Source organism: Phyllostomus discolor, chromosome 7 (genome assembly GCF_004126475.2).
Source record: "Phyllostomus discolor isolate MPI-MPIP mPhyDis1 chromosome 7, mPhyDis1.pri.v3, whole genome shotgun sequence".
NCBI lineage: Eukaryota > Metazoa > Chordata > Mammalia > Chiroptera > Phyllostomidae > Phyllostomus > Phyllostomus discolor.
Window position 1 is genome coordinate 28,694,506 of NC_040909.2, and position 20,806 is coordinate 28,715,311.

A 20,806-nucleotide genomic window follows, 5' to 3' on the forward strand; every position below is an offset into this window, starting at 1 on the left:
ACAAACTGCAGTTTCTAAAATATGGGCCAGAGCCGTCAGGGAGATTTTCCTAATGGTGTTTTGAAACTGACTGGGGTCTCGGGGTCATAGTGGTGTTGGCTGTGGAATATTCTCAGGAGGGCGCACGGTCGAGCCTCACAACTGTGCTGGGTTCCAGTGCCCGCGTATGTGAAGTGAGGGTGCTGCACCATCAGTGGCTCCCAAAGCTTTGTTGTCCAGTCAGATCTCATGCTGCGTGGGGTGGGAGGGGGACATGCGTCCTCGCTCTTGGACTGCCCTTCAAACCCATCCTCCCCCAAGCCTCTGGAGAACTCCAGGGCTCTTCAGCAATCTCAGGCCTGGCAGTCTTCTGGAGCCCTACCTGCTGTTAACCTGGCTGTTCAGAGTGCGCTCCCCAGGCTAGCAGCTTGGGGCATCACCAGTGACCTTGTCAGAGATGGGCACCCTCGGGCCCGCCCTAGACCTGCACTGGAACAGGTGTGCTGACAGTTTGTACGCACAGTCAGACTTGAGAAGCACTTCTCTTTAGACTCCAGGTCATTTCTTTGAGGCTTCTTCAGGTATCACACTTTATGAGCCTAACAATTCTTTTTCCTTTCATTGTATGAATGTGACAACAGTTGGATTTACTGTCAAATAAATTTCAGAGTCTCTAGAAACACTGTTGGTGGAAATCCATGTTTAAGACTTTTTTTAGTGTCCGTGGCTCAGCGATATGACTTACCAAGGTGATCTCCCTTGTAGAGTACCTGTGGGCTCCTTGGGCAGGTAAGACAAACTCTGTACAGCCATCTCTGAGATGCAGCAAGCAGGAAGGTTCCGAAGCAGTTTATTTAGCGAGGCTCCCACTGCCCTCCTGACCCTGAAAAATGGAGCCTGTGTAGTGAGAGACAAGCTAGCCACACGTCTCCCATCTCTTCCTCCTCTTACACAGTCGACAGTACCTTTTTGTGTGTGTTACAAATCAGTGACTAAATCCATAAACTGTCATCAGGGAAACTAGATCCTTTCTAGTAGTAGATTCTAATTTGAGCTCTGTCAGGAGGATAAGCCCTGGCTTTCTTTTTTTTCTTTTTCTTTCTCTCTCTCTCTCTCCCTCTCCCTCCCCCCTTTCCCCTCCCTGCCCCCCCCCCCCCCATTTTATTTTTGGAGTACCAACCTTCTTCTTGCCTGGATCATAATTTAATCGTACTTTAAACTGGACTTATCCTTTTTTCAGTTTTACATAGTCAAGAAAATAGAGTGCCTTAGCTGGTGTGGCTCAGTGGAATGAAGACCAGGCTGTGAACTGAAAGGTCACCAGTTCGATTCCCAGTTGGGGCACATACCTGAGTTGCGGGCCAGGTCCCCAGTGCAGGTTCTGTGAGAGGCAACCACACATTGATGTTTCCCTCCCTCCTTCTCTCTCCCTTCCCCTCTCTCAAAAAAAAAATAAATAAAATGTTTAAATAAAAAAAAGTCAAGCTAATTGTTTTTTTTTTTTTGCTTCTTAAAACTCAGTTTTTTTCTGTATCTTGATTTCATGGTGGGCTTTGCATCACATCTGGCTTTCTCAGTGAAATCCAAAATACTGGTATTTTCCCGTAATGTTCAAAATGAAAGCTTGACAATAATTATGTATTAGAAAATTGCATTTTAAATATTAGCCTAACATTAATTGTAAATTTAGAGCATATAACAGTCATAACGAAAGCTAACCTGATTATCTATGGTAAATTATTTCTTCATATCCTTATTGACATTGTCACGCTCCTTGATTTCCTGGCTGATATAAACAGGGTCTTTGCTCTAAGCTCAGTGCCTTTCAAAATATGATAGAATGAATGAATGATTTGTTGCATTAAGTCTTATCAATTTTAATTTTAATTTTTGTATTTGTTGATTTTTAGAGAGATCAATTTGTTGTTCCACTTATTTATGCATTCATTGGTTGATTCTTGCATGTGGCCCTGGATTGAACCTGCAGCCTCGATGTATCACCGTGATGATGCTCTACTCAACTGAGCTAACTGGCCAGGGCTGTTTTTGTTTTTAAGGCATGTTACTACTCAACGATTTAACAATTTTAAATCAAATGAGTTTTGCACAATTGGACGTTTTAAAAACTGGCCCTTGCATGCACAAAATTGTACCTGTAGAGTTATAGCACCTAAGACAATCTCAAAAAATGTAGATGTCACCACCTTGCTAGGAAGGCTAAGTCCTGAGAAACTGTATCTCCCTCCTTTGTATGGTCTTATCCCAGACCTTGAAATATGGGACTCTATTACTGACAATGGCTCTTGACTATTGGCAAGATCTTCCATAACACTCAAACGATAATGAATGAAAAACAAACATATTTTCATTAGAGCTTTATCAAGAGCAAGACCATTATTCTATTCTATTCTGTTTTTGTTTTGGTTTTCCCTTCTCTAATGCTAAGGAGGAGGAGAACAGAGTAGGGACCAGGAGTTTTCATTCTTTGAATAATGGCTTGAAAAAATGAAAAAAATTTAAGCTGTGTTGTTACTAGACACTGAAGGTCTCTATACTAACAAGAGAATGGGGTGTGGGGAAGCAAAAGGTATAACTTCAAAATTCTAGAAATATATGAAATCCATCCCAAAATTGGAAAGGAGGTTGAATAAGGAAACAGGATTAGGGAAGCTGAGTAGCTTTGTGCTTCTCTTGGGCAAGGTCACTGCAGAAGGAATCATCTTTGAGATATTGTCAAGCATCTGAGCAAAACTATTTTCCAGGTTACAATACCTTTGCCATTTTCTTTATGCTAATGTTTCTATCAGCTCCTATGACGAAGGTGGCTTTTAGATAAGGGCTATTTCAGCAAGTTTGTTAGGAAGCAAATTTTTATAAACTTTCATTTTCTTATGGATGCCCATTATATAAGCTGATACATTTCCATAAGGGAAAAAAATCATGCATGGGAATTGTGATGCCCACTACTTTTGCAACAGTGCTTGGTGTGCTTTTGATTTTGATCATTTAATAGTCAATGAACATTTAGAACATGCACTGTGTGCTAAGACTTGTGCTAGACACTAGGGATACAGAAATGGACAAAATGTAATTGTTCTCAGTCTGAGGGTGAAGCCCAGCAAATAAACATGAAAATGTGTAATTATCAAAGTGGCAGTAGCAATGGTGGAGGTAAGGAATGAACTGAATTTTGAAGGGTAAGGAGTATGTAAACTTGGCTTCATTCAAACACAGCCAGGTGCTGGGAATTCCATAGTGAATAAAGTGAGACCAGGCCTTTGGGGTGCCTTCATTCCAGGAAGGGAGGTCATATGTTGACTAATGTCACAGGACGCATAGAGGAGAGGGCCCTGATTTAGCCCTCAAGGGCCCAAGAAAGACTTTTAGATAGAACCTTCCCACAGTGCCTCAAAATCAATAAATGTCATCTATAGTTCTTGGAATTTTGTTTTACTTTCTTCTAAAAATTATAGGACAACTCGGTGCTTCCAATACCTAATGACTTCATTCTTCATTTCTTAAGTTTGAGACTTCAGACTGTGTACAAACAAAGTAAATCTGCACACTATCAATTTTTTCGTATTTCTAGAGAATGATAGGAAAAGGCACATTTATAAAAGTATGTTTTCTTAAATTTTGGGGGGAGCATTAGAGAGGAGGTCAGATATTTTAGGAACTCTCTTTTTCTTGGTGTTTTTCATCTCAGGGTTTTTTTTTAAATTTCTATATTTTCTTTTTTTTAAAGTCATTCATTCACTTATTTTTTTTTAATCCTCACCCAAGGATATATTTATTGATTTGAGAGAGAAGACAAGGGTGAGAGAGAGAAACATCGATGTGAGAGAGAAACATTGACTGGTAGCCTCCTGCACCCACACTGACTGGAATCAAACCCACAACCTTTAGGTGCATGGGACGATGCTCTAGCTGACTGAGCCACCCAGCCGGGGTGATGTGTTTATTGACTGGGGTGGGCAGTGGGGGCAGGAAGAGATGGACATCTATGTAAGAAACATCCATCGGTTACCTCCTCCACGTGCCCCAAATGGGGACTGAACCTGCAGCCTAAGTATGTGCCCTGACTGGAATCAAACTCACTACCTTTTGGTGTAAGGGATGACACCACAAGCAGCTGAGCCACCCAGTCAGGGTTTATTTTTATTTATTATTTATTTTTATTTTTTGATTGCTGAATTATTCATGCCCTTTACTTTAATCTTTTCTTCCCTGCCACTTATTTCAGATTACCTTCTGTTTGCCATCATAACTCCTGTATCTAAAATCAAGAAAAGGGAGGGAATGATGGTGGCATTTTAATCATTTTGAGTCTTGATATTTTTTGATAACTGATAAATTTTAGACATATGAGAATTTAGCATTAATGACTGAAATTATGTTTTCAAATTATGTAGAGAAATACCATGTTTTAGTTTCCAGATTTACTAATAACAAAAATTTTTAGTCATTTTATTCAAATTTTTTTCTCACTGTAGATTCATTTTTGATAGTTCATTATAATGTATTATGAATTTTTGAAGATTCATACCAATGTCCAAGTAGAAAAGAGCCGAGTTACACCTTTTCCAGTTTAAATGAGGAGACTTAGTGCTCTGTAAGTCAATAAGGCCCTTTGTTCTCAAGGGACTTTGTCTAAGTTTTATATACAGCACAGCTAAACCTAACTTCATGCTTTGGGTTTTCACAGCCTTATTTGTGTACAAATGAGTGGAGTGTTTACTATACTCTCCACCTCTGCTTCTTATCTCTTCTTCAAAAGTCTCCCCTTTCTTTGTGTAGCAAAGTATCAGAATGTCTTCAACAGTAAAAAAGACTTCTCTCTCTAACAAGAAGTCTAGGGAGAGAGTGGGTCCGGGGTTGATGATGTAGGCACTTACATTATAAGGAACCTTGGCATTTTCTCTTTTCCATCGTTTAGCCTCTCCTCTTAGGGTGGCTTCTTTCATGACCCCAGTTGGCTGCTGAAGTTCAAGGACTCACATGCAGATGATAACATGAAGAGGCAGATTGAAGAAGAGTTTCCTCCCATGCTGCTTTTTATCAATAAGAAACATCTTTCTTAGGAATCCCCAAGAGATTTTCCCTCGCACCTCATGGACCTAAACTAATTGCTGGCAAAGGGCATGGGATTGCACGATCGGCTTAGATCAGTTATGATCCCTCCCAGGTGCTGGGGAGCGGGCCCTCCGCTCCAGAGCATGTGATGGCGGAGGTGTAAGGAGGTAGGTGGACAGCCAGCAGTGTCTCTTAAAATAACTATGCTACAGTATCCAATGACCTTGCTCATCTGTATAAACAAGAAAAATAAAATTGCCTGACAACTTGTCTGATGGTGTGTGGGAAGAGGAGCCATAAACAGTTTTGAGGGGGAAATGAGAAATGCCCCTACTGTGTCCCTGCAGCTAAAGAGAACTTTCAGAGTCTATAGAAAGAAGACCCAGAAAGCTGTGATTTAGAAATGGCGGAGGAAACAGCCACCTTGTAGTGAATGCATAAATATAAAGGTTCTCCCAACATGGCCAGAACAAATGCTGGCTTTTTGCAGGTCCCCAGATAATTAATACTCACTGATGGATTTCTTGGTTTTGCTGTAAAGACTCTCCAGTCAAGCCCTGGGAGAAGGGCTTTGCACACAGGGCAGTTAGACTTTTTAACCCTTCTCCATATGACCTCCAAGGAGCCGTCTGGAGAAGGGCTGGATGCAGTCCGTCCTGCAGGCGGTTCCGTTCTGGTGTTGGCACCAAAGATCCTCTGCAGAGAACCTGCAGTGGGCAGCAGTGCCGCTTCCAGCCCTGAGACAGTGCTTGAGCCATTTCTGTTTTTTAAAAGATTTACACAGATGGAAAAGTCATGAGATTTACATGGTTATTAGGTAGTTTTTATTCAGGCAATATTTGTCTTCAAACCTCCCACTCTTGAAATTTCTGTTTACTCTCTTCTGTTACTTAGGGGGAAAAAAGGCAACTTGCATAATTTGTTATGGTATCAGCATTGAAACACCACATGGAATTTGACACCACAAATGAAAATATAATCTAGACGGGAGCCAAGAATAGCATATTTGCCAAACAAAAATGTCTAAAATACTTCTACTTTTATTTGTTTTTATTATCTTTATATTAGTTATTATCAATTATTTATTCTTTGTCATTATCTGTATGTAATACTCCTATGTGCTGCTAATGTGTTTGTAAACTAAATCAGCCTTGAAAACTTTAGGAAGTAGAATTTATCTATAGGTTATAATTGATTTGCAGTTTCATTATTCAGTATTCAAGGCACCTTATTCTGTCTAGCCAGCTGCAGGAGTATCCTAGCCATCTTCAGGAGTATTGATTGATAAAATAGACCAGAATTTAAAACAGGAAATTTTCTTTACTTTTATCCCTGTGGAAGACGTGCTGGTATTCCCTGGGTAATTGGTATTTCCTATGCACGGACCCAGCCTCCACCTGCCAGCACCTGCAGTTCATTCAGCCTGAGGCCTCTCTCTGGCCATTCGGGCCCCATACTCCAGCAAGTTGGAAGAGTAGGGATGTTAACACTCCCAGGGAGCAGTCTTAACCAAAAAGGAGCTGGTCCTGGACCCTTGGGCAGGAGGACTCAGAGGTGTGTTCTACCCTGGCTCTGTGGGATTAGACCACAGGTGCTCACAGTGGTGGCAGGCTTGATATGGGCCCTAGAATGGCTTCCCTCCTCCATCTCACTCCCCCACGCCTTCCCACTGCCCCAGTCGGCCATCGCACTCCATCCCTTTTCTCGGGATTTGTTTCCTGGGGACTCCAGGCGAAGAGGGTCTTCTAGAACAGAGCATGGCTTCATGGGACAGTTCCTCACATTATTTAAAATCTTGTTATATAAAGCTTAAATGCTTTTTTTTTTAGATAAAAATGGGGATAAATAAATGTGTGGAGAGGAAGAAAGGAAAGAGTGGTTTGCGAACCTGCTAGTTTTACAGATATTTTAAAAGTACGCCTTCTTGTAACATTTTCATTCCGCATTTCATAATGTATTCTGTAGGTATGTGTGTGTGTTTGTGTTATTCTAAAGAATGCTATATAGATATAAAATTATGAGTTTTTTGAAGTAGTTTTAAAAAAACAAATATGTGCTAATTAACATTCGCAGCCTACTCAAGTAATGCAAATACGGGCATTCATCTACTGGGTATTGATTATTACAGGGCAAATAGAAAAGAATAACAAATTCATTTTTTTGTTACTTGGGATCCAGCTGGAGAAAAGGCGATTCAGAATACTACAGAGTAGTTCCATGTGCAAAAGTGAGCGTGCTGGGCTCTAGTCTGTAGGTTTGGCCTTTTTCTTCTCAAAGAAGGGTTGGGGAACCCCATACCCTGCCCCTAGTTCTGGTATTTCATTTAACATAAATTTTCGACTATTTTTATTCTTATTGGCCTCCTTGATGAGACTGAACCGTCTTGGGAGGGCAGGATTTTTATCTTTCTCATCTTTGTATCCCCAGCACATAACATTGTGTTTGGCCTACTGAAAGCAGTAATGAGATAGTAAAATAACTGAAGTGTAGAATTTTCTATCGGAATGTATTTGGTAATGGCTGTCTGGGGCCTTGTGTGGGGTCTGAAGTTGGGCTCAGCAGGGGTTTGCTCCTCATTTGCCGATGTTTGCCATAGGCACCTGTACTGTACTGAGATGTCGTTTGAGCCCCTACTGTGTTCTAAAACTCTGCCGCATGCCTGTGGTCAGAGGTGGAGAGGAAAAGACCAGATGAATGGGAATTCTAGCCCCAAATGAGCTGAAGTCAGGGGTTTAATTTTTAAAAACAAGAAGAGCAGCTCATAGATTATGGCATGATGATAATGATCCATAAAATATGTCTGTTCTTTTTCTTTGACAGCAGTCATTAAGAGTATGTTTTTGAATTGCTAAGAGAAACAAAAACAACTGAAATAAAATAATTTTATCTGGTATATGCTTCATTAACATTTACAATTTTTCTTTCAGCTTGTCTTTAGGTACTTTTAGTTCCTGGTTTTTTCATTTTTTCCCCCGTTTAAAAATTTATACAAATTTATACAAATAAATTTATATAAATACATTTGTATGATTATAAAATGTACAAGAACATAATACATCATCTGTATGTTGCATTGTGTGCTCATAACCCAGAGTTTAGTCTCCTTCCATCACCATTCATTTAACCCCCTTTACCCTCTTCAATGCCTCACCCCCTTTCCCTCTGATAACCTTCATACTGTTGTCTATATTGATGGGGTTTTTTGTTTGCTTTGCTTGTTCAACTGTTGCTTTATCTTTTATATACCACATATGAATGAAATCATATGATTCTTGTCTTTTTCTGTCTTATTTCACTTAGCATGGTATTCTCAGGATCTATGCATTGTTACAAATGGCAGTATTTCGTCTTTTTTATGGCCGAGAATCATTCCCCCATCCCGTATACATGTACTGCATCTTCTTTGTCCAGTCATCTATTGAAGAACACTTGGGTTGTTTCCATGTCTTGCCCACCAGCAATAATGCTGCAGTGAATGTAGGGGTGCATGTATCTTCATAAATAAATGATTTCAATTTTTAAATTGTGCAGATACTCAGAAGAGTCATGTGGGCCGTACACTAGCTCCATTGTGAGGAAGCTCCATGCTATTTTCTATAGCAGCTGCCAATCTACATTCCTGCCAGCAGAGTATAGGCCCCCTTTTTCTCCCCATCCTCTCTAACACTTGTTGTTTTTATCTTGTTGATAATTGGCTTTTCCATTTTTTTTCAATCTGCCACTTTTCGGAATACATATCACTCTCTGACATTACATTTTCATGCCCTTTATATTTTAAAGTTGTATGTCATATTGAAGGGCATGAAATAACTTTCAAAATAATGTTTCCCACTATCATGCATGATATTCCTACCTGTAAATGAGAAATACTGTGACCTTAAATCTCTTAGAAGATCTTGACATTTTAAGACTCAAATAAATAAAAAAAAATTAACCTAATGAGTCAAACCTTTAGACATTCAATTTTCATTATCCCAAAATGTTTACAGTGATTCATGTTAACACCTAAATATGCTTATGTCATTTATAACCGCACTGGGCAGGACTCCCAGGTGTAGATAAGAGCAGCCACCCTCTGCACAGGTTAAGCAGAAAAGGACTTGTGCCAGCATACAGATGAGCACAGTGGCAGTGAGAGGGCTGGGGGGAGTGGGCTGACAGCTGAGTTTCCGGAAACATCAGCCAGAACCACACCACTGAAGCAACCTGCTGCCACTCCCCAGGGACATGCTCTTTCTCGTGACACCTGTATTAGCAAAAGGGAGGCCCTGTGTCCCCCCTGTTTCTTCACACAGCTCACACCCAAGGCAAAGTCTGGGATGGGTGTAGCTGGCTGGGGGAGCCCAGGTTAGATACTGGCACCCCAACTCAAGGAAGGTGGAAGATGTAGGGTTTGTTTGTTGTCTGTTTGTATCTCTCTGGGGAAGACAGGACCCATAGTCCAGGGATCTACTACAGTTGTAAGGAGGTTGTTTAAAGATGCTGGGTGGCCACAGATGACAGGTGTCAACTATGATACTGTCTCATGAAAATAGCAGCAGGCAAAGTGTGCCAACTGGCCTCTACTATTTTAAAAAATGTGTAACAAAAAGATGGAAATACACAGAAATGTTAATGGTGAATTGTGAGTGATACTTTCCTTATGCTTCATCTTCAAACATTTGTATAATGAAATTGTATTTCCTTATAAGTTAGAAAAAATGAGAGATTATCATTTGAAAAAGAATTAATTAAAATAATTGCTGCCTTGCTAAAGGAATGAAAACTCTATCTTAAAAGTCCTGAGCGGATTTATTTTTCTGTCTGTTGAACAGGTAAATGCTGAATCAAAAAAAATCAAGTAAGCCAAAAAATTACTTTCTTGTTTAAGCTGAGGTTAAAAATCTATCTCCTGTGGCATTGCCCTAAGTGGGTGCACTAACTGTTAATCACATTAGAGAGTCACAGCATCTTAAATCAGGAGCACCTCAGTCACCACTTACCTTCACTTTATAGCATTTGTCTCGATTGAGTTTTTAAAAATACAAACATACATATATACACACATTTGTGCATTCTTATCTGTTTAGTATCTGTCTTTCCCAGGAGACACAAGGGCAGGGACCGTGAATACCCAGTGCCCACTACCCCACAGACACGTGGTAGGCTTTTACTCTACACTCACAGCGCCTGGTTGTTGATGGTAAAATCACAAGGGAAGGGACCATAGCTAGTTATCTGTAGACTAACCGGGAAGTCCTCCAGCCCCGCCAGCTGCCTGGCTCTCACTGAGATGGTTGTGGCTACATGGGGCATCTTTCTCCCGCTTTCTGCAATCCTCACTGGAGATTCTAGAGCTCTGTTAGGCCCATCAGCTTATCTTCCCCTTGAAGACCTTTTTTTCACTCCTGGCACCTCCTGAACTCCAGGAATCATGAGGGTCCTATTTTCTATGACCTCCTTTGGAAAGAGCACAGGTCTTCTGACCTTAGGATCCCCTACCCGTCTTGGAGTGCTATTTCTATACTGCTCTGTGGACCCGGCCAAGGGTCATGACCTCTTTTCAACGGCTCAGCAGTGCCTAACTTTCTTGCTTCCTTTCGTCTGGTCCAGAGGGTCTTTTTCTCACCTGGGGGAAGGGAGGACACTTACCCACTGGTCAGGTGTTCCTCCACGTCTTTTATCTTTGGTCTTGGTCTCTTTACCAGAAAATGAAAAGCAAGGATTTGACTCATTCTCTGTAGTTTGTGATGTCACCTTTTCCCATTTACTGCTGCTTCATTGGGGAAAATGTGAAAGGATATGAGGAAATCTGGGGGAAAACAACCCTTGCTTAATATCTCAACAGTGTCATCTGCCCTATGTGTATGAAAGGTGGGCAGATTGGAAGGGAATGAAACTAGCTGTGGTTATCCCAGATTTCCAGTGTCACTCTCCAGATTTTGTCATCACACTGCTGATTCCAGAAAGAAAGAAGCATAACACTCAGGAGGGAGAACAGAATGTTTGCAAAATGAGTCTGCTGGGATATCCGTTTTTGCTGCTGTCATAAACATCTCCTGAACAGTTCAGAGTCTGATAAAGTACATGTCCATCATGCTATTAAGGAGGGGGTGACAGGCTGAGAGTCACTCAGCAGGTGACAAGCTGTCCTTGACTCGGTAAGTTTCCATGCTTTCTTTGGCTGATATGGATCTCATCTTCCGTGACATGCAATGAGAGCTCTCTCTGTCAGTTCAGTGACACAATTTTAGGTAAGGAAGGAAGGTAGGATGATTCTGTGTCAGCCAGAGATGATCATACTGGATATCACCTGTCTTAATAGTCCTACCTGCCAAGCTGCGGGCAAATCAGATTTTATGCTTTGTCATCAGGCTGCCAGGTAAGGCTCGGGTAACTGTATGTAAAATCTCATGCCCTGTTAGACAATGGTTGATGTTTGCGAAGAGAAAAAACGAGTATGTTAGACCTTTTCATAGTGTTTGGTCCTGCACAGTGAGAGAGTAGTACAGGTCTGTGTAAGGCTTTCTATTGTCTTGCTTAACCACTGTGGCTGGTATAACCGCACGTTAGCCAGGGCACAATAGTTGACTGGGCAAGCACTGCGAAGATGTCACTGAGCTCTGCCTGCTGCTTTGTACTCTTCAGGAGTTACAGAAAAACACAACTGGCTATGTCATTTCAAGCTCCTTCTAGTATACTAACAATCTGAGATGCCACTCCTAATAACATGACATCATTTTTAACCAGTTTTTTCAAAGAAGTTTGTCCCTAACATATGTTACCAAGCAAGCATTTCTCTAGAATATACTTCATTATCAATAGGAGCCTGATAGGGTATCCTATAATTAACAAAACCAATGTGAAAGCACATTTAGGGAAAGGGAACCAAATATTCCAACTTTCTAAATGGCAGTCACAGTTAAAGACTTGAAAATGCCAGAGCAGACCCTTGAAGTCATCCTGTCGTTTTGGGAACGGCGCCTGCTGTGGCTGTCTTTTCGGGGTGGGGTAAATTCAGAATGGGAGCGCCATGAAGAACGTTTAAAAAGAATAGTGGATTTTTACATTTTTAAACCAATGTTTTAGTATTTTCTTGTTAGTTACTTATTTAACCACATTGTTTTGCAACTTGTCAGTTTTTTGGGTAAGCGTTTGACTTAGTTTTCCTAGCAAAGATAATTTGCACACTTATCCTTCATCAGTTTGTCATATTTTAGTCACAAATTTACAATAATGATCACAATGGGCATAAACAAGTGTGAGAACAAACACAGTGACTGGGGTAGGTGCACACCGCTCAACTGCAGGACAGAAATGGGTGTACCAGAGCGCACCTCCATGCCCCTGGCATTCCCTTGGGGAAAGGCAGCTGTCAGCATCCATTAGGAGGGACTGGAGGACTCTGGTTAATCCATGAGTTGGTTAAGGGGCCTTTATTTAAGAGAGTTTCTATGTAAGTAGATTTTCATTAATATGCATAGGAGGTAACTCTTAAAGAACTTAGTTTTTGGAAAAATGATTTCTAGTACAGATCCTGCAGAACTTGCCTTAATGAACAGCTACAGCTCACTCATAATCAGTGGAATCTGTCTGCACACTAATCGGTGCTCTGAAGTGCTTCTCCCCAGCAATCTAGTTTACACTCTGGTACCGTAATTGGTTTGTTCAGCAGACTACTTTTTTCTTAGATGGGAAGAAGTAATGTTTTGGTCCACTACTCATTGAGTTGTTACAATTTTTAAATTAATAATTTGGAGATTTAATGAGTTTTTGTTCCACTTATATATGCTTAAGACCCTAAATACCTCTGACAATGTCTTTAGATTTTTTCTCTTCTTATAACGTCAGTAGTAATAAAATATGCTATGCAAAGAATAGTTTAAAAATAAAATACATAGATATTGTCCTATTCATAGATTTGGAAAATTTTAGAGCTTAGAGACAGAGAAGCATGTGTGTTATATGTTTGTGTGTTATGTGTATTATACACACACACAGAGGCGGAGAGACACAGGCAGAGGGAGAGAGTCAGAGAGAAAGAGATAGGCACAGCAAGAATAAGAGACAGAGAGACAGTGACATATTATATTGCATTTTATTATATTACATTATATTTGCATACAGAGAGAGAGACACACACACACACACAAAGGGACACAGAGGTGAAGAGATATTGACACCAAGATACAGAGAGAAATTGAAAAGCAGAGACAGAAACAGAGGAAAACATATGAGAGAGAAAAAACACAGAGAAACAGGAAAAGACAAATAAAAACAGAGCCACCATGCAAATAACAAAGAGAAGTGGAGATATCTAGAGAGACAGAGGGGGGACACTGCAATGATGATGTTCCATCTCTGCCCTATTTGACCCAAACTGTAGAGCCACAGGTGTGGAGGTCAGAGGCCTCGGGGAAGCCATGTCACTGGCTAGGAGGGAGAGGCAGGCCCAGGCACCACCTGGAGACACAGTGTTGTAACAGGCAATACCAGACATGTGAGTAGGTCACAGCCTGGGTATTAATTAGATGGCTGTGCACCACTTGTTTGGATCTATTAAATGTGTGTGTGTGTTTCTTTTAGCTCTAAATGTATTTAAAATTTTTTTGGCTGCAGAAAAGTATTGAAGGAAATCTCTGTTGGAGAGCTCAATCCAAACGAGACTGTGCAGGCCAGTTTGGAGGCCCAGCTCCTTTCCAAGCTGAACCACCCAGCCATTGTCAAGTTCCATGCAAGCTTTGTAGAGCAAGATAATTTCTGCATTATCACAGAGTACTGTGAGGTAAGAGTTTCCTTCTCTTCTTGAAATCTTAATAAAACTCTGTTTCAAAAAGTTGTCTGCAAAGAGATATCTCAAAAGTTCAATCACCAAAACACAAACTGAACTGTGGAGACCTGGGATCTCGTGTTTTGCAGCAAAGAATGATCCTTTCTAGGTAATTGACACATTTTTTTCCAATGGAGGGTTTCTCTCATTTGGAAAACTCAGAATGAATATATTTAAGAAGGAAGTACGGCAGAAAATGCTTCAGTATCTCTTTTGTGGGAAGTCATTTCCCAAACTTCTTACATGGTCCAGTGCTTAGACAGACATTTAAATGCCAGGATAGAGGCCTGGACAGAGCAGAGGCATGGCTCCTGAGTTCTGAGTTTTAGTACTGTGGCTCACTTCCCCCAGTGGGAATTGGAAATGGAAACAAACTCATTTTCTTCATGGGAATCCTTCATATTTATTGATTTGTGATTAATGGCTTCAAGTGTTTGCAGTTTCCCCTGCTGTTCCATGTTCTCTCCCAGTGATAATAGGCTGTACATTTTACTGATGCCCAAGTGAGTACGAGAATGCTTAGGAAGGTGCCAGAGAGGGACGTTGACATGGTGCAGCTGTAATGTGAATCTGTACATTTACTCTTGAGAGGCTAGGGTGAGGGGAATTACAAGAGCTGGATCGAATCTAAGGTGGTAGTGGAGTAGGTGGAAGCTACATTCACCTCCTCCAAAGACCAAACTGGAATTACAACTAAAATATAGAGCAATCAACCTGAATAACCACCTGAAGACTAGTTGAAAAGAAGTCTTATAAGCAAGGCTTTACAGGAGAAGCCACACTGAGACTGGTAGGAAGGGCAGAGACTTGAAAAGATGTGGCTCAGTTCCCACGTGCAGCGGCTGAGATTCCAGAGGGATATCTCAGCTGCAAAAGTTCCCCTTGAGAAGTGTGGGGCCTCAACTCAAAGCCAGACTCTCCATCCCAGAGCGTCAGAGCTAGAAAGAGGCACCCACATAACATTTGGCTGTGAGAATCAACAGGGATTTTGTCTACTCGGAAGAGACAAGAGTCTGCTAGAGACATAGGCACCTTCTTTTTATTCTAGGGAGGGTAGGGGGTGAGGAGGAGAGAATTTGTTGTTCTACTTATTTATGCAGTCATAAATGGAATCACATACGTGCCCTGACCAGGGATCAAACCCACAACCTTGGTGTATCAGGATGATGCTCTAAGCAATTGAAGTACCCCACCAGAGCCCACAGGCACCCTCTTAAAGGTCCAGTGCACAAAATTGTGGTCTCAGCCACTCACGGTGGGCTTCAGCAGAGGGAGGGTGGATTAGACTGGAGTTGCATGAGGAAAGACTTGGGTTTGTGGCTATGGGGAGAGAGCTGAAGGGATAGCCACCAGGTTCCTTGTGTTGAATCACTCTTTCAATGGCAAATGCCATTTTTCTTGCATGGAGCACTCCCCTGCACGGGTCATCAGCCTGGGGGAATAGAATAGCCCTGTGCTCTGGATTCCCTATAGCCCCACCCTGTGGAGCTTGCACCCTGCTGAGGAGTCAGCTGCCTGGGCTGGGGTGTAGAGGTCTGGGCAGACTCAGGGGTGTCAGTGACTGAATAGTGTAGCTTTGGGCCCGTTCCTTCCACTTTCCTGCAAACCTGACAGGAACCCCCCCTCCCCCGCCTCCCAGGGAGACCTACTAGACCCACACTTCAGGCTCCCAGCAGCCACAGCCTCAGGACTCCTGGTTGCTCCCCTCAGCTAAGGTCTGGGAAGAATCCCGGGACAGACTGAGTTGTGTGGCCCTGAGGCAGGGGACCACGTCCTTTACCCTTTCCCAAACCTGATGATTACTGTTCCCCACTGGGAGATTCACCAGCCTATCCTCCTGACTCCTGGCAGCCCTTTCCTGCTGAGATCAAGCTCGTGGAAGAATCTGGGACAGACTGAATTGTGTGGCTTCAGGATGGGGGACATTTTTCCCTCACATGCCACCTCAGTGCAGAGCCCTTCCTTCACACAACCAAATCTTGGTCTGTTAGGGGTGGATAAATGTTTTGGCCTCAGCCTGATGGCTCCCTGAAACCCCCATCCCACTACAGAGGTGTGCAAGCACCCAGAGGGTAACATCTAGACTTGGTATACACTGGGACATCCCCTGAGTGGCCTCAGACCCAGCACTGGCACCAAGTCTGAACCTGTATCAGTCTGGCGAACACCACTTGCCCCTACCTGGTGATACACTGAGAACCCACCTTATGCAACTCGAGAGCCACCAGAGGTTCTTACAGTGACTGAGCCTAATAGACATCCAGCAGGCGGAGGCAGGCAGAAGCAAATCTCAGGATGCCTTGGGACTTTTTCTGAACTACCCCTGGGCCTGGTGCTCATAAAAGCCGAACTTGGTGCACAGCTTGGTCCTTCCCATGTACACTCAGGCCCAGCAGAGACAGCCACAAACTGTGGATTGCTTTGTAGCTCCAAACAGGTTGCCCAGGGCCAGTCACAGCCAATGTCTGACATTGGTCTGCACCAGAGTTCCTCTCAACAGGCCCTAGAACCAACACACCCAGTGGCCAGTTTCGGACAACACCAGAGCATGATCCAATTAGCTTCACAGGTGCCATATCAAAAGGAGACCTCGGCAGGCACCAGACCATGCTGAGACAAAATCGACTTTGTGTGGTCATCACCTGCACAGCAGCTCATGCACTATGATCAGGGTAGATCATCACAGTCAGCCAGCAAGAGGGTCAACCCCATGCATGAACAGGACAATAGCAATCAAGACTTAATTATAACAGGAAGGCCCACATAACCCACACAAGGGACACTCCTGGAGAACCCAGCTCTGGTAATCAAAAAGACTGTGCTACTGGGTCCCACAGGACACCTACTACCAAAGGCCACCCTACCAAGACTGGGAGTCATAGCAGGTCTACCTAATACATGGAAACAAACACAAAGAAGCAGCCAAAATGGGGAGACAAAGAAACATACTGCAAATAAAAGAATAGGAGAAATCTTCAGAAAAAGAGCTAAATGAAATGGAGGCATGCAATTTATCAGATACAGAGTTTTAAAAAGTGGTTATAAGGATGCTCAAGGAACCTAGTGAGAGCTACAGCAGCATGGAAAAGAACTTAGAAATCATAAAAGAGAATCAGCCAGAAATGAAGACTGAAATATCTGAAATGAAGAATACAATAGGAGAAACAAACAGTAGGTTGGATGAAGTGGAGGATTGAACCAACAATTTGGAAGGCAGGGTAGCAGAAAACACCCAATCAGAACAGCAAAAAGAAAAAGGAATTAAAAAATGAGGGTAGTTTAAGGGACATATGGGATAACATGAAATGTAACAATATCCACATTGCGGAGATACCAGAAAGAGAAGAGAGAGAACAAGGGATCAAGAACCTATCTGAAGAAAAGTGACTGAAAAATTCCCTAGCCTGGTGAAGGAAAAAGGCCCTCAAGTCCAGGAAGCACAGAGTCCCAAACAAGATGAACCCAAAGAGGCCCACAGCAAGACACATCTTAATTAACAGCAAAGGTTAAAGACAAAAAGAATCTTAAAAGCACCAAGACAAAGTTTGTTACTATAGGGTAGCTCCCAGAAGGAGGAGGGAGAGGAAGGGGGAGGAGGACAAGAAGACAAAGGAACATAATTAAAAGAATAAAATGGTAATAAATATGTTTCTATCAATAATCACTTCCAATTATCTTAAATGCTCCAATCAAAAGACATAGAAACTGAATAGACAAGATGACAAGACCCATATATATGCTGCTTACAAGAGACCCACCTCAGAATGAAAGATACACACAAACTAGATGTAAAGGGACTGCAAAAGATAATTTCATGCAAATGGCAATGAATAAAAAGCTGGTGTAGCAATACTTACATCCAACAAAACAGACTTTAAAACCAAGGCTATAGTAAGAGACAAAGAACACGACATAATGATAAAGGGGAGCAATTCAACAAGAGGATGTAACCCTTGTAAACATTTATGCGCCCAACACAAGAGCACCTAAATATATAAAGCAAATCTTGGTGGATATAAAGGAAGAGATCAATAGCAATACAATCATTGTAGCAGATTTTAATCCCATTGACATCACTGAATTGATCTTCCAGACAGAAAACCAACAAGGAAGCAGCAGCCTTAAAGAACATACTAGGTCAGATGGATTTAATTGATATCTTAAGAACATTTCACCTCAAAATAGCAGAATATATATTCTTTTCAAGTACACATGGGACATTTTATGGGATAGACTACATGTTAGTCACAAAATTTAAAAATATTGTAATCATATCAAGTATCTTCTCTGACATGCGGTATGAACCTGGAAGTCAGTTATAAGAAAAAATCCTAAAAAACACAAAGAGACACATAGTCTAAATAACATATTACTAAACAATGAATGGGTTAACAATGAGATCAAGGAAGAAGTTAAAAGGTATCTTGAAACAAATGAAAATCAGAACACAACAACCCAAAGTCTGTGGTGAAACTACAACAGTGAAAGTAGTTCTAAGAGAGAAATTCATAGCATTTCAGGCCTATCTAGAAAGAAGATAAATCTCAAATAAACAACCTAACTTAACACTTAAAGAAATGAGAAGAAGAACAACAAACAAAGCCCAAAATGAGTGGAAGAAAGGAAATAATAAAGATCTGAGCATAGATAAATAAAATAGTCTAAAAAATAAATACAAAAGATCTGTGAATCCAGAGAAGCTTCTTTGAAAAGATAAACAAGATTGACAAACCTTTAACCAGACTCATTAAGAAAAAAAGAGACAAGACCAAAATAAATAAAATCAGAAATGAAAGAGGACAAGTTACAACTGACACCAATGAAATACATAGGATTGTCAGAAAATATTATGAACAACTATATGCCAACAAAGTGGGCAATCTGGATGTAATAGATAAATTACATGAAACATACAGTCTTCCAAAACTGAGTCAGGAAGAATTTTAAAAATCTGAATAGACAGGTTACAACGAATGAAACTGAAACGGTATTCGAAGAACTCCCCACAGACAAAAATCCTAGACTAGAAAACTTCACAGATGAATTTTACTAAACTTTTAAAGAACTAACACTACCCTTCTTAAACTATTCCAAAAAGTTTAAGAGGAGGAAAGACTCCCAAGCTCATTTTATGCCAGCATTATCGTAATTTCAAACCCAGATATGGACCCTGCTAGGAAGGAAAATCATAGGTCAATATCCCTAGTGAACATAGTTGCTAAAAGCCTCAACAAAACACTGGCAAGTCAGATTCAGCAGTACATTAGAAAGATAATACACCATGATCGAGCAGAATTTATTCCAGGAATGCAAGGTTGGTACAATATCCACAAATCAATAAGTGTGGCATACCACATAAACCAAATGGATAAAAACCACATGTTATGGATATAGAGAGAGCATTCAGCACCCATTTATGATAAAAACTCTCAGCAAAGTGACAATGGAGGGAAAATACCTCAATGTAATAAGGCCATCTATGACAAACCCACAGCTAGCATCATAATCAGTGGGCAAAAACTACAAGTGTTTTCCTTAAGACTGACAACAAATTAGGGATATCTGTTTCCACTACTCTTATTCAACATGGTACTGGAAGTCCTAGCTGCGTTAATCAGACAAGAAGAAGAAATAAAAGGCATCCAAATTGGAAAGAAAGAAGTAAAACTGTCATTATTTGCAGATGACAGATACTGAATATAGAGAATTCCACAGATTCCATCAAAAAAACTGAACTAAGTGAATTCAGTAAAGCAGCAGGATACAAATAAATGTCCAGAAATCAGTTACATTTTTACACACTAATGATGAACTATCAGAAAGGGAAATTAAGACAATTGCATTCCCAATTTCTTCAAAAACAAGAAAATACCTAGGAATAAATTTAACCAAGGATGTAAAAGATCTGTACTTGGAATATTATAAGACACTGAAGGAAGAAACTGAGGAAGATATACGTAAGTGGAAGCAGATATTATATCCATGGATAGGAAAAATTAACATCACTAAAATGTCAATACTACCCAAAGTAATCTATAGTTTCAATGCAATTTCTATCAAGATACCAATGGCCTATTTCACAAAACTAGAACAAATATTCCAAAAATGCATATGGAACCAAAAAGGACCATGAATAGCTACAGCAATCTTGAAAAAGAAGGACAAAGTTGAAGGAATCACACTACATGATATCAAAGTCTATTACAAGGCTAGAGTAATTGAAACAGCATGGTACTGGTATAAAAACAGACATATAGATCAATGGGACAGAAAAGAGAGCTTAGAAATAAACCCACACCTTTATGGGCAATTAATGTTTGACAAGGGAGGCAAGAACATACAATGGAGTAAAAAGAGTCTATTTAAAAAATGGTGTTGGAAAAATTGAACATATGAAAAAATGAAACTAGGCCACCTGCTCACACCATACAAAAGAATAAACTCAAAATGGATTAAAGATTTATATGTTAGACTAAAAACCATAACAATCCTAGGAGAAAACATAGGCAATAAGATCTCAGACATTTCTCATAGCAATATTTTTGGTGATACATCTACTTGTTCAAGGGAAACAAGAGAAAAACTAAACAAATGACTTCATTAAACTAAAAAGTTCTTGCACAGCAAAGGAAACCATCAACAAAATGAAAAAACAGCCCACTGATTGAAAGGACATACTTGCCAATGATACATCTGGTAACGGGTTAATATCCAAAATTTATAAAGAACTTACAAAACTTAACACTAAAAACAACCCAATTAAAAAGTGGGAAAAGGGCCTGAATAAACACTTCTCCAGAGAGGACATACAGGTGGCCAATAGACATATGCAAAGATGCGCAATGTCACTAATCATCAGAGAAAGGCAAATTAAAACCACAGTAAGATATCATCTCACACCTATCAGAATGGCTATTATCAATAAATCAACAAACAACAAGTGTT

At 40.8% G+C, this 20,806-nt stretch overlaps 1 protein-coding gene across 9 annotated transcripts in view; it reads left to right on the forward strand.

Moving 5' to 3' along the window:
- NEK11 (NIMA related kinase 11) overlaps nt 1-20,806 on the forward strand; it is a 216,287-nt gene that overhangs the window by 25,574 nt on the left and 169,907 nt on the right. For 7 of the 9 annotated variants that reach the window (XM_036030649.1, XM_036030652.1, XM_028518309.2 and 4 more), the window contains exon 2: nt 13,651-13,816. In XM_036030649.1, coding sequence (XP_035886542.1) covers nt 13,651-13,816 — 166 coding nt within the window. Of the gene's footprint in view, nt 1-13,650; nt 13,817-19,754; nt 19,890-20,806 lie in introns of all 9 variants that reach the window. The other 2 variants (XM_028518308.2, XM_036030651.1) reach the window with 1 other exon arrangement.